This window comes from Trichosurus vulpecula, unplaced genomic scaffold (assembly GCF_011100635.1).
Source record: "Trichosurus vulpecula isolate mTriVul1 unplaced genomic scaffold, mTriVul1.pri scaffold_44_arrow_ctg1, whole genome shotgun sequence".
In the NCBI taxonomy this organism is placed as follows: Eukaryota; Metazoa; Chordata; class Mammalia; order Diprotodontia; family Phalangeridae; genus Trichosurus; species Trichosurus vulpecula.
The window spans coordinates 94,656-105,038 of NW_023494527.1; the positions used below are offsets into that span (position 1 = coordinate 94,656).

The following is a 10,383-nucleotide window of genomic DNA, read 5'->3' on the forward strand; positions in this document are numbered from 1 at the left end:
TTCACCTTAGCCCACCTGTCAGAAGGGAAGGAAAGGGGAGGGGCACCAATTACTGGGATTTGAGTTTTTACTGAAAGAAAGAACAGTAGGGGTCAGAAGCCTAAAAAAAAAAACAAAAAAAACCTGGCTTTTTAAAGTCAGCAAAAGTGATGCATTTTTAGGATAAGATTGGGTTTCGAGGAGGATGTGGGTCTTAAGGATACAGTTCTTATTAGTGAAGCTTGCCATCTGATGGGAAAGAACCCACCCTCAGGGGGAGATGATGTGGCAGATCTCTTTAATCAGAAATAAGCAGGTAGTAACAAAAGGGAAGTTATCTGCCAGAATCTGTTACCATTGTGAAAGAAGTTGTTTTTTTGAAAAAATGGGAAATTGGATAAATGCAAATATGTAAAATATTGTTGTTTTAATCAAGTGACTGGTTATATTGGTACTCTTGTATAGTCAAATGAAAGATAATATGGTTTCTAAAGTGTTAATGAGAATAATTAGAAAGGGAAGAGAAGTTTTATGATGTAGGGTTGAATCATTATCCCGTGGACTAAGACTGGGATTTTAAAGTTGTATTGTATTCATGTGAAATAGAGTTCTTAGATGTTGTGAAGTGATATAAGAGCAATTGGGTATTGACACAAATAGTGTAATTAATTACTGCGACTAAATCAGAGACATCTTCAGTTTAGGTAAACAATTCTAGAAGTATTTTGGAAAATGTTTTCGTGATTTTAAGCAAGAGTTAGAGCTTAACAATGTGTATAAGACTCAGTTCCTGAAGTGTTCTTTTTTTTTCCCTCCAGAAGGAATTAACAGGGACAAATCCATCAACTTGTGAGGTCAGTCATTAACCTCTTTTGATTGTTTAAGAAGCTGGAATGGGATTCCAGTATACACAGTTATGACAATGAAAGTACTAACTTATGAGTTGTTTTGTCTTATGGTTGAAATGAAGACTGAATTGGGTTTGGAAGGTTTGGAAAGGTAAATTAAGGTTGAGGGAAAATACGAAAGGCAGATGAGAAAGTTAGGGGACAAATGGGAGTTAGCTAAGCCTCCCCTGTCCTGAGAATGATAGTTTCAGATGATTTTAGCAAGTTGGAAAAGAGTATGAGGAAGTATTTAGAAGCTGGAAATGTTATGCAGCTTGATTCGATTTGATAATTATTAGCTCAATGAAATTTGGGACAGTCCTATCTGAAGGATATTTATTTGCTATTTAAGATTTTATGGGACTACAATTTAATATTGTTTTAAGCTCTGATTACAGGTATAGGTCACATGAAGCCAGTACTGGAATGGCAGGCGTTACAAGCTGAGAATTTTTTAAAGGTGGATGTCTATGCCTGGGAGAAAGTCTTGAAGACGACCTTGGACACAGCCTAGGTAGGATCTTCCTGACTCTATTTCCCAATTCTGCTATTTCCTTTCTGAAAAGGAAAGTCCCCACCTGGTTACTCCTAAGCCCTGCTTTCAGCACCTGGTGACTGTAAGATTGGCTAACAGATATGACTCATGCCTGGAATCAAATAGAGCTAAGGAAGTTCTTTCCTTCTGTTAAGATATATGAAATTGTCCCTCATTTCTTTCATAGCAAATTTATATTAACAAGGAAGTTTTGTAAGCACAATGCTAAATCTATTAGGTAATAGATGGATATTGGAATATCTCTGAGTTACTATAATAGGATACAGGAATGAATAGCTCACAATTTTAACCTATGTTCATGACCAAATAAAGATTAGAAGAATATAGAGATAACATCCTCCAAAAGGAGGAAATGATTAGACACAGTAATAAGACAAAGATGTAATGTGATAAATGTCTAATTAAATAGGATAGCAAATTTTGAGAGGAAAAGGCAATAGGACCAAATTGATTCCTCTAAGAATTATATACAGATGTGTATGATTGGCTCCAAAATTTATCAGTCATGGAAATTCAAGTTAATTAGTGTGTTTTGGTAGTAAGATCTTAAATGTGGATTTTTGTACAAGAAAATTGTATGAGATAGTACAAGTGAAATTATATCTCCTTTATTAAAGTATCTGTCTGATGATTTTAAAAGGAAGATGAATTCAATTTATGGTTGGACCTTTATATTTTAAAGGACTCTTATACCAGGTACAAAATTTAGGTAAGGTTAGAAACAGTAGATGATATATGAACTGAAATACTCTGAAGTTAAAAGAAGGAGAGCCAAATTTAAGTGATTAAGTTATATTAAGTTAGAATTGTCTGAGGATTTCTAGATCTGAACCAGAGAAGCAGAACTCTCTTTTACTATCTAGGAACCAGATAACCACAATCAGGCATCTGAAAAAAAAAATTTTGTTGCTTTAAATGGACATTGGAAATATGTAACTGGGATACTGAACCATTTATTGTATTTGTTTGAACTTAGCCCTGAGTGGCTGGGACCTATGTTGTGCTGTTTTTCTCTCAATTATCAAATTACATGTGTTCTGAGAGCTCCTGTCAGATCTGACTACTTCTATAGCTGCCAACTTGTGGATATGGACTCCTTGATCCTTCTATCACATCTGATGATTGCCCGTGCTCCTGAGTGGACATCTGAGCCCATAGGACACCTTGCCCTCCGGTTTCAAAGAGCCTGAAGGGGACAGCATCCGACACAGGCAACCTTCCCAAGAGCCCGGACCAGAACCTGAACGAAGAACTGCTCTTTCCCTTTCTGAGTCCGTTGCATTCCCAAGACTGTTTACTTGTACCTTTGGTGTCTTTAGCTTATTTTACTTAGGTGTTCTAGTTTCCCCATTATGCTGCCTACTGATACCCCTTTCAACTTGCTCCCCCTGCTTGTTTACAAGTAGTTTGTAATTACTGTGCATCTCTGGGGATGTCCAAACACAGAAAGAGAAAAAAAAACCTGAATCCACCTAGATAAGGATTTTTACAACTTTACCCCTGAGGAAGATAGAGGTTTTTCCATACCTTCATTGGTCTTCAGGTGAAGCTTTCAGCTTACCTTTGACCAAAAGGAGGAAATGTGGAAAATATTATACTATTTTATATCATTTTTGTAATTTCAATAAGAGTCAGGGCCTGAACTACTTAACCAGAAGAAAAGCCTGATCCTAACAGTCTCTTTGTGTTCTGAGTAAGCTCAGAGACATCTCTATCTTGTATCAACAAATCCAGATGGAGTATTCCTTGCTCTGTCCATGGCCATTAAGGGTGAAAACCTTGACCCCAGACACTATCTTGAATTATGTGACTTTTCCTTATCCTAATAATTTATGGGCATATACTATGTTGTGGAATGTTAATGGCCAATTAAACACAGAGATCCTGGGGTTGTAAATCCAATTGACACTTTGACAACTATCTAATTTGTTGTATTTACAATCTATTCCATTAAGGAAAATACTCTTCTTGTATCATGGTTAAACATACATGGGGGTCATAAAAATGAGGTCATACAGGCTTGCTAGCTCTGCTAAAATAACGTATATAAGTTTTCTCATTGCTTTGTTCAGGCAGCCAGAGTTCATACTCTGACTCCTTGTACGTACAAGTAAGCTAGCTCCGCTATGCTTTAAGGGAAAATAATAAACAACATGGATTTTTCTATCACCTAGCTCTGTTGTTTCCTTCAACCAAATTTTCAGGTTTAACACAACTCAAACTAATTTCTCCTTTTTCAGTACCTATTAAGTTTTAAAATCATATGCCAGACTATGTCACAGTGATCCAAGCCAACTACTTTGGAAGCTTCATGTTTTTATAGATTCCAAAACAATTAGAAATGAATAAATTCATGGAATGAGTGTGATTCTTACAACCCGAAGGAGACTCACGTAACTATAATGGAGAAAAATTACAGACTGGTAATAATAACGGGTGAGGTGTAGATGAAGTCAAGGTTTATATTTTATTTGATACCATTTAGAAAATGTGTTTATGAACCAAAGGAAGACGAAATTAAAAATATTCAAGCAATCTATTTCTAGTAGTTTTTTTAAAAAGAATAATCACAGAAGCCAGTCATCTGAAAAATTCAAAGAAAGAAGCACTGAATTCTAAAACTTTTAAAAATAAGTTGAGAAAAAATCCTTTGAAATCATATTATAGAAATCTTTTACAGAAACCAAGATGAGAGATGAATGGTGTGTCAAGTTAGCTGGTTGGTTTGATTGGAGTAATAGCTTCATATTTAAATAAAAAAAAATCATTTTTTTTAAACTACTGAATTTGAGCAAATGCTGGAATATTCACATCTTAATTCATAAGCATTTTGAGCAGATATTGACATAGTAAATAGAAATAAATATTTTGGTATATATACTACAAAATTAATGACAAAAATCAAGATATAATATCTTTAACGGAAAAATGCAAAGTTGCATGGTAGCAAATCAGCAAAGGCCACTTATAAATAAGTTTTCCCTGCCTCCCCCCAAAATGGAATAATGTACCATATGCCATATGTTTATGGTTTGTGGTTTTACTGTATAACTGAGCTCAAGGAAAATGAAGGGAATTTCTGTTTTTTGAGTTTGCTTTTTTTAAGTCATTACACGTAAAATACTACCGAGTCTAGCTATTACCTAATCACAGTAATACTTACAAGTTATCCAAACATGTAAAATATATTCTGTTTAAAAATTGCAGAATAATTGATTTCAAATATTTGATCACTGTGATTCCTAATTACTTTTCTGTTTGCAAAGTTCATTTTTGCCTTAAACAGCCCTGTGAAGTGAATGATGAAAGAAACTGAGGACCAGAGAGGTTAATTTGAGTTACCTAAGTTTGGATGCAACTAGTATATGGTTTAGTGGGGTCTAAAATGTGGGTTTACTCACTTGGTATCTAACATTGTTTTCTATTACATAACCCATCTCAAATTAGGAAGCAGAAGGTGGATGTCAGTCTTTTTTTTTTCCTTGATTCCAAAGGAAATGATTAAATTTAGTATAAGAACATCAAGCACAGGTATTTTGGAGGGTTCCTAATGGGTTTTGTAAAATTTTCCAGTATTGGCAAGACTTATTAGATGTCAATTTAATGCTGTCTTTGAAAGGAAAATATCTCTTATCAAAGAAATTTGAGCAATTAAATAACATTTAAAAACAAATCTGAAGAAGTGAGGTTTTTTTAACTAAAGTTCATTTTAACATTTGATAAAATAATTGTTCCTTTTAGTCCTTAGATGGAAAATCAATTAAGGTGGAACAAGCCAACAAACCATCATTTGAAAGAGGTGGTAGGCGGGGCCCACCCCCTCCAAAAAGCAGAAGTCCTCCAAGAGGTCCTAGACATGGAAGAGGTGGAAGTGGTGTAGCAAGAGGGCCATCTTGTGGAGGTCACATGGGTAACTTAGTACTCAAATGCCTGGACTGAAAGAAAGGTCCGACACCATAGTATCTGTCTTTGCTAAATGAGCCTTGTTTATTCTTAATGTAAAAAGGAATAAAAAAAATACTTCCTATGCAAATACTGGCAAAGTTTATTTTCTTGAAAACTAAAATAGAGGTGAAATTTCCATGATTAACCTAAAATAGTATAGTTGAAGTTTCACCATGCTTTTGTCCTGTCTCAAAGGGGAAGGAAAGACAAATGCCATTTAAAATTATATACAATTTTGAAAACATATTTGAATAAATTAATTTTCTTGTATCACATAAATTATGTGGATGACTAGGTTATTTTGGGGACTATTTGGGGGACTCTTGATAAAGAAATAGTTTCTTCAAGACTGAAGAACATCTAGAATATCTTTAATATGTTTATGCATTCCACTGATGGAAATAAAAGTCTTTCTAAAACCCAGAAAATGTTTTGTGATTTCAAGCCTCTTGACCTTATCCTCCAATTATCCTCTATTGTAGGCCTCACACTGAAATTTTATAGTTTGTCAGTTTTTGACAGATTTTGCATATGTTGGAGCAGTTGAGAATTCAGGATCATTTCTTTATGATAATGTGAGGTTCCAGGTGGAATTGGAAAATTTGTACAATGATTTTATTTGTTTAGCTGGAGACTAACATTTCTAAAAATTGATGGTATATATCATTCTTTGATTCAGGTAAATACACTTAACATTTTGTTGAAAATATGTGAGGTAAGAAGAAGCTATAGCAACAAATTGATACCAAATTCTATACCACTGGCAAAAAGTGTATTGAAATTGAAATTCAATATTATTTGATGATATGTTTTGAATCAGTTGATGGTAACCATACTAATGTTTTTTTTCTTTTTATCCTTTGCATAGATGACAGTAGGTATTCTCTCAATTTCATCATGGGTTCTTCCAGGGCTCCACTCCCAGTTAAAAGGGGTCCACCTCCACGAAGTGGGGGACCTCTGCCTAAAAGATCTGCACCTTCTGGACCAGTGCGTAGCAGTAGTGGAATGGGAGGAAGAGGTAAATTCACGGTACATTAGAAAGGTTCACATCTATAAAAATCATTTAGGATTGGTACCGATACCCATTCTCTTGGGTACACATAAGCTCATGTGCATTTGTATTATTTCTCCTATAAGACCCAACAAGATTAACTGTTGTAGTTACAGTTTTTCACATATCAACACTTAAATAAATTTTTGTTCAAATATATCATCTAGTTGAATTAAGAGCTGCATACTAAGTCCTTTTTCTTTACTTAAATTGGCCTCTTATTTTTTCATTTCCTTGTCACATAACTGTGTTAATTCAGATGTTAGTTTAAAATTTTCAAACATTTTTTAAGGGCCAGTGTCTCATGGAAGAGATAACTATGGAGGTCCTCCACGAAGAAAACCAGTGTCATCACGCAGAGATGTCTATATGTCTTCAAAAGATGGTAGTGACAGTAATAAAGAGAGGTAAGTAAAATAATGTAACATTTTAGTTGAGAAGAGTTTTTATTTTATATGATCTAATTCACCCTTTAATTTTAGTTATTCAGGCAGAGATAATGTAAGTTTTCGGGATACCAGAGCTAATGCTCCATCTCCAAGGGATTACACACACAGTGACTATGGCCACTCTAGCTTTCATGATGAATATACATCTAGAGGATACAGGTACGGTTTCACCACGTTAGTTTATTTTGTGGAAATGTACATGATTTAAGCTTTAATAGTTATTACTTAGTACATTTTCTTTATTTAGTGACCGTGATAGCAATGGCGGAGGTCGTGATAGAGACTCTTCAGATCATCCAAGTGGAGGATCCTACAGAGATTCTTATGAGAGTTATGGTAAGAATATAATTTTAAGATCATAAACCACAAGCCCATAGACCTCCTTAGCAACTTTAAAAAAGTCAGTTTAGTCTTTTGCTAATTTGAATTTGTAAGTTTTATTTTCTAAGAAATTGCTTTAAAGTTGTTTTTAGTGAAGCTTTTTGAAGTCTTCATGCAAGAATTGGCATTCACAGTTTTTCTTCCCAGTGGTGAAAGAACATGAGAAAGTATAATTGCGGGTCAGTAGTAAAAACTTGTAGTTTATCCGTGGACAACTGTTTCAACAATCCAGCTAGAAGCTGTTGTGGGGGTGAAAGCCCAAAAACAAGAATGCTACCAGCACCCTGCAAAAGCACAGGTTCTTTTGATCTGCTTGACAAGGTTAAGGGGTTGACAAGCTTACTTTAATTCAGCATACCAATATCATTCACTTAGTTCAGTGGAAAAGTCCAGCACACTGAACTTCAGAGCAAATTACAAACAAGTTACTAGCATCAACAGACAGACTCAATACAATTCATAGTTACAAACAGCAGCAACAGACCTTGTCTGATTCATATCCCAATATATAGTTACCAGAGTTTAACAAAGTCTCAGCATCCAGGTTACAAGCTGGAGGGCTCCTTAGCTACAGATGGCCGGAGACTCTACATCAGCAGCATCACGAGAGAGAGCCCTGCACAAATGGACCTGTCCTCTCTTGTTATAGGGCTTCAGAGGTCATCAAACGTCATCTGAATGACCAGAACTTAGGCTGCTGTGATTGGCTCTTGAGTTAGCCCCTCCCCTTAGGACCCTGGAATGTTCACATCCACATAAGTTAAGTTAACACCTAATAGGGGTTAGTGCCTGGGGCTTAGCACTTACTAAGATTCAAGACCTCCATGGCTCTGGAGTTGGCACCTCCCCTTAGCCAGCCCCATCTTGGCCCCCACCCCAGGCACCAGTCCACACCCACAGAGGTTCCACACCTAATAGGGGTTTGGGCCTGGGGCTTAGCACCTAGTAAGGCTCAACGAAATACACTGAATTACTCAAAGGAAACAATGGCCAACTAAGTGCGAAGGGCCCATTTTGCTTACCAATGTCTGATTCCCTCTTAAGGAAGATATTTATTATGTATTTTTTGTCTGTAATCTTCATGCATTAAATTTTCACTGAAGACAAATTTCCATGCAAAATGTAATTAAATATTTCTGTAAAATTACATTTAAAAGTTGGATATTTGCTATATAATTTTCTAATGATCCTGCAGGTAACTCTCATACTGCTCCTCCTACTCGAGGGCCTCCTCCCTCTTATGGAGAAAGTAGCCTCTATGATGATTATAGCAGCACAAGAGGTGGATATGATGGAAGTCGTGAAAGTTACTCAAGCAGCAGAACTGACATCTATTCAAGTGGTTATCATCATATTGGCAGACAATGGAGAGGGCTTCTGTCTTCACAGGATAGGGGATATCGTGCCCCTAGTCATTCATATAGGAGTTCAAGCCCTGGAGCACCAAGAGGCGGTGGCTGTGACTGATGCCGATCTGAAAGAGGAGGCAGAGAGGCAGAAGCAACTATTAAAAGACATATAAGTTTTTTTCAATCAAAATGCCTTTTCAAAGAAATTGGGAATTGAGTTTATTTTGTGAAATTGTCTGTGAAATTACACTATGTTGCTTTGTGCCATCTTAGTACCCTCTATGATAGTCCATTCTTGCAAAAGCTAAAATTTAAAAAAAAGGAAAGTTAAAAAGAGTTCATATGTCTTTTGTGAAGTAAATTATAAAATTTGAAGTTAGTGTTAAGAGTTTTAAAATAAAGTTTTTCTGAACTTATTTGATTTTCTTGCTGAATTAGACATTTTAAGATTGATATCACTGAAACAACCAAGTCACCTAAGATAGAATCTAAACTAGTAAAACAACTCTTTGATTGAGACTGATTTGTGTTAGTTTTAGGTGACCAGATGTTTAAGATGATGGAGGAAATAGAAACACGAACATAAACATGTTTACCTATGCATATGTATTAATAATTATCAATGCATAAAAGTCCAACTATTGAGTAATTCTGAAATACAGAAAAGATTAAGAATTTTCAAGGAATTATCTTGGAAAAAATGAAAACTTTGTTATTTGACATTGACTTTACAAAGCACCAGATGAATGTCTTCAAGACATAAATACTGAGTAGAGTGTTTGATAAAAGTTTGTCAATTTTTTTCAGTGTGAGATAATCTTTTGAGGTTAGTGAAAGACATCCATAAGTAGTGGAAATAATTCATACAAAGGTTAAAAATGAGCTCAGAACAGGTGAAGATGTGACTTTGGTTACAGAACTTTTAAAACCCTTAATCGGGTCCCTTGAAATGAATGGCAGTGGTAATTTTAGCAAAGCATTTCAGTTTGTACCTCATGGTGGCAGCTAGAAATAGTACTGGGGCTGGAGTCAGCAACACCTGAGTTGAAATGTATTCTTACAGCCTAGCTGTGATATCTTGGGCAAGTCACTTCACCCAATTGGCCTCAGTTTCCTCTGGAAACTGAACTGCAGAAAGAAATGGCAAACCAACTGCATTACCTTTGCTAAGAAAACCCCAATGGGGTCATGAAGAATGAGATGTGACTGAAATGACAAAAACCAGTTCTTTTGGTTTCAAAAACATCCAACCAAAAACCAAAAGATTCCCATGAGTTGTAATGTAATGGGAGACAAGGAGCAAAGTATAAAATATATACAGCAATGGAAGGGCATATAAAAGGAAGATACTCATGGAAAGTGGTCAAGATGCAGACTGCTAGACCCTGGGCAAGTTATTTAACCTATGCCTTAGTTTCCTCAAGACGTAATGGAACCTATGTTGCAGACGTGGTGTGAAATTTTTAAAAGCATTTAGCACAGTGTCTTGTAATATAGGCTTATTCCCACTGTGCCTTACCTCCTGAATTGTTGGGATGCTGTTCCTGACAATTTAAAAACAGCAGGTTGTGTTTCTATATCAAAAGTCAGCAAGCATTTACAAACATAATACAGTACTATACTAGGTGTGAGCAATACCCAAAAAAACCCTGCACTTTTGGGAAGATTATAATACAAGGAGATTGCAACACCACACATAAAGAAGCTAATGGGTTGGCGGGTGAGTGAGGGGGATAGAGGGCAGAGAATACCTGGCTTGCAAGGTAATGATGAAGTCTAAACC

General features: G+C 35.8%; 1 protein-coding gene across 1 annotated transcript in view; it reads left to right on the plus strand.

Annotated features, from left to right (window-relative positions):
* Positions 1-10,058, plus strand: part of LOC118833347 (RNA-binding motif protein, X chromosome-like) — a 27,946-nt gene extending 17,888 nt beyond the window's left edge. The window contains 7 exon segments of the mRNA XM_036740707.1: positions 5,164-5,332; positions 6,236-6,388; positions 6,714-6,828; positions 6,904-7,029; positions 7,118-7,206; positions 8,447-8,737; positions 10,048-10,058. Coding sequence (XP_036596602.1) covers positions 5,164-5,332; positions 6,236-6,388; positions 6,714-6,828; positions 6,904-7,029; positions 7,118-7,206; positions 8,447-8,737; positions 10,048-10,058 — 954 coding nt within the window.
* The last annotated feature ends 325 nt before the right edge of the window (positions 10,059-10,383 follow it).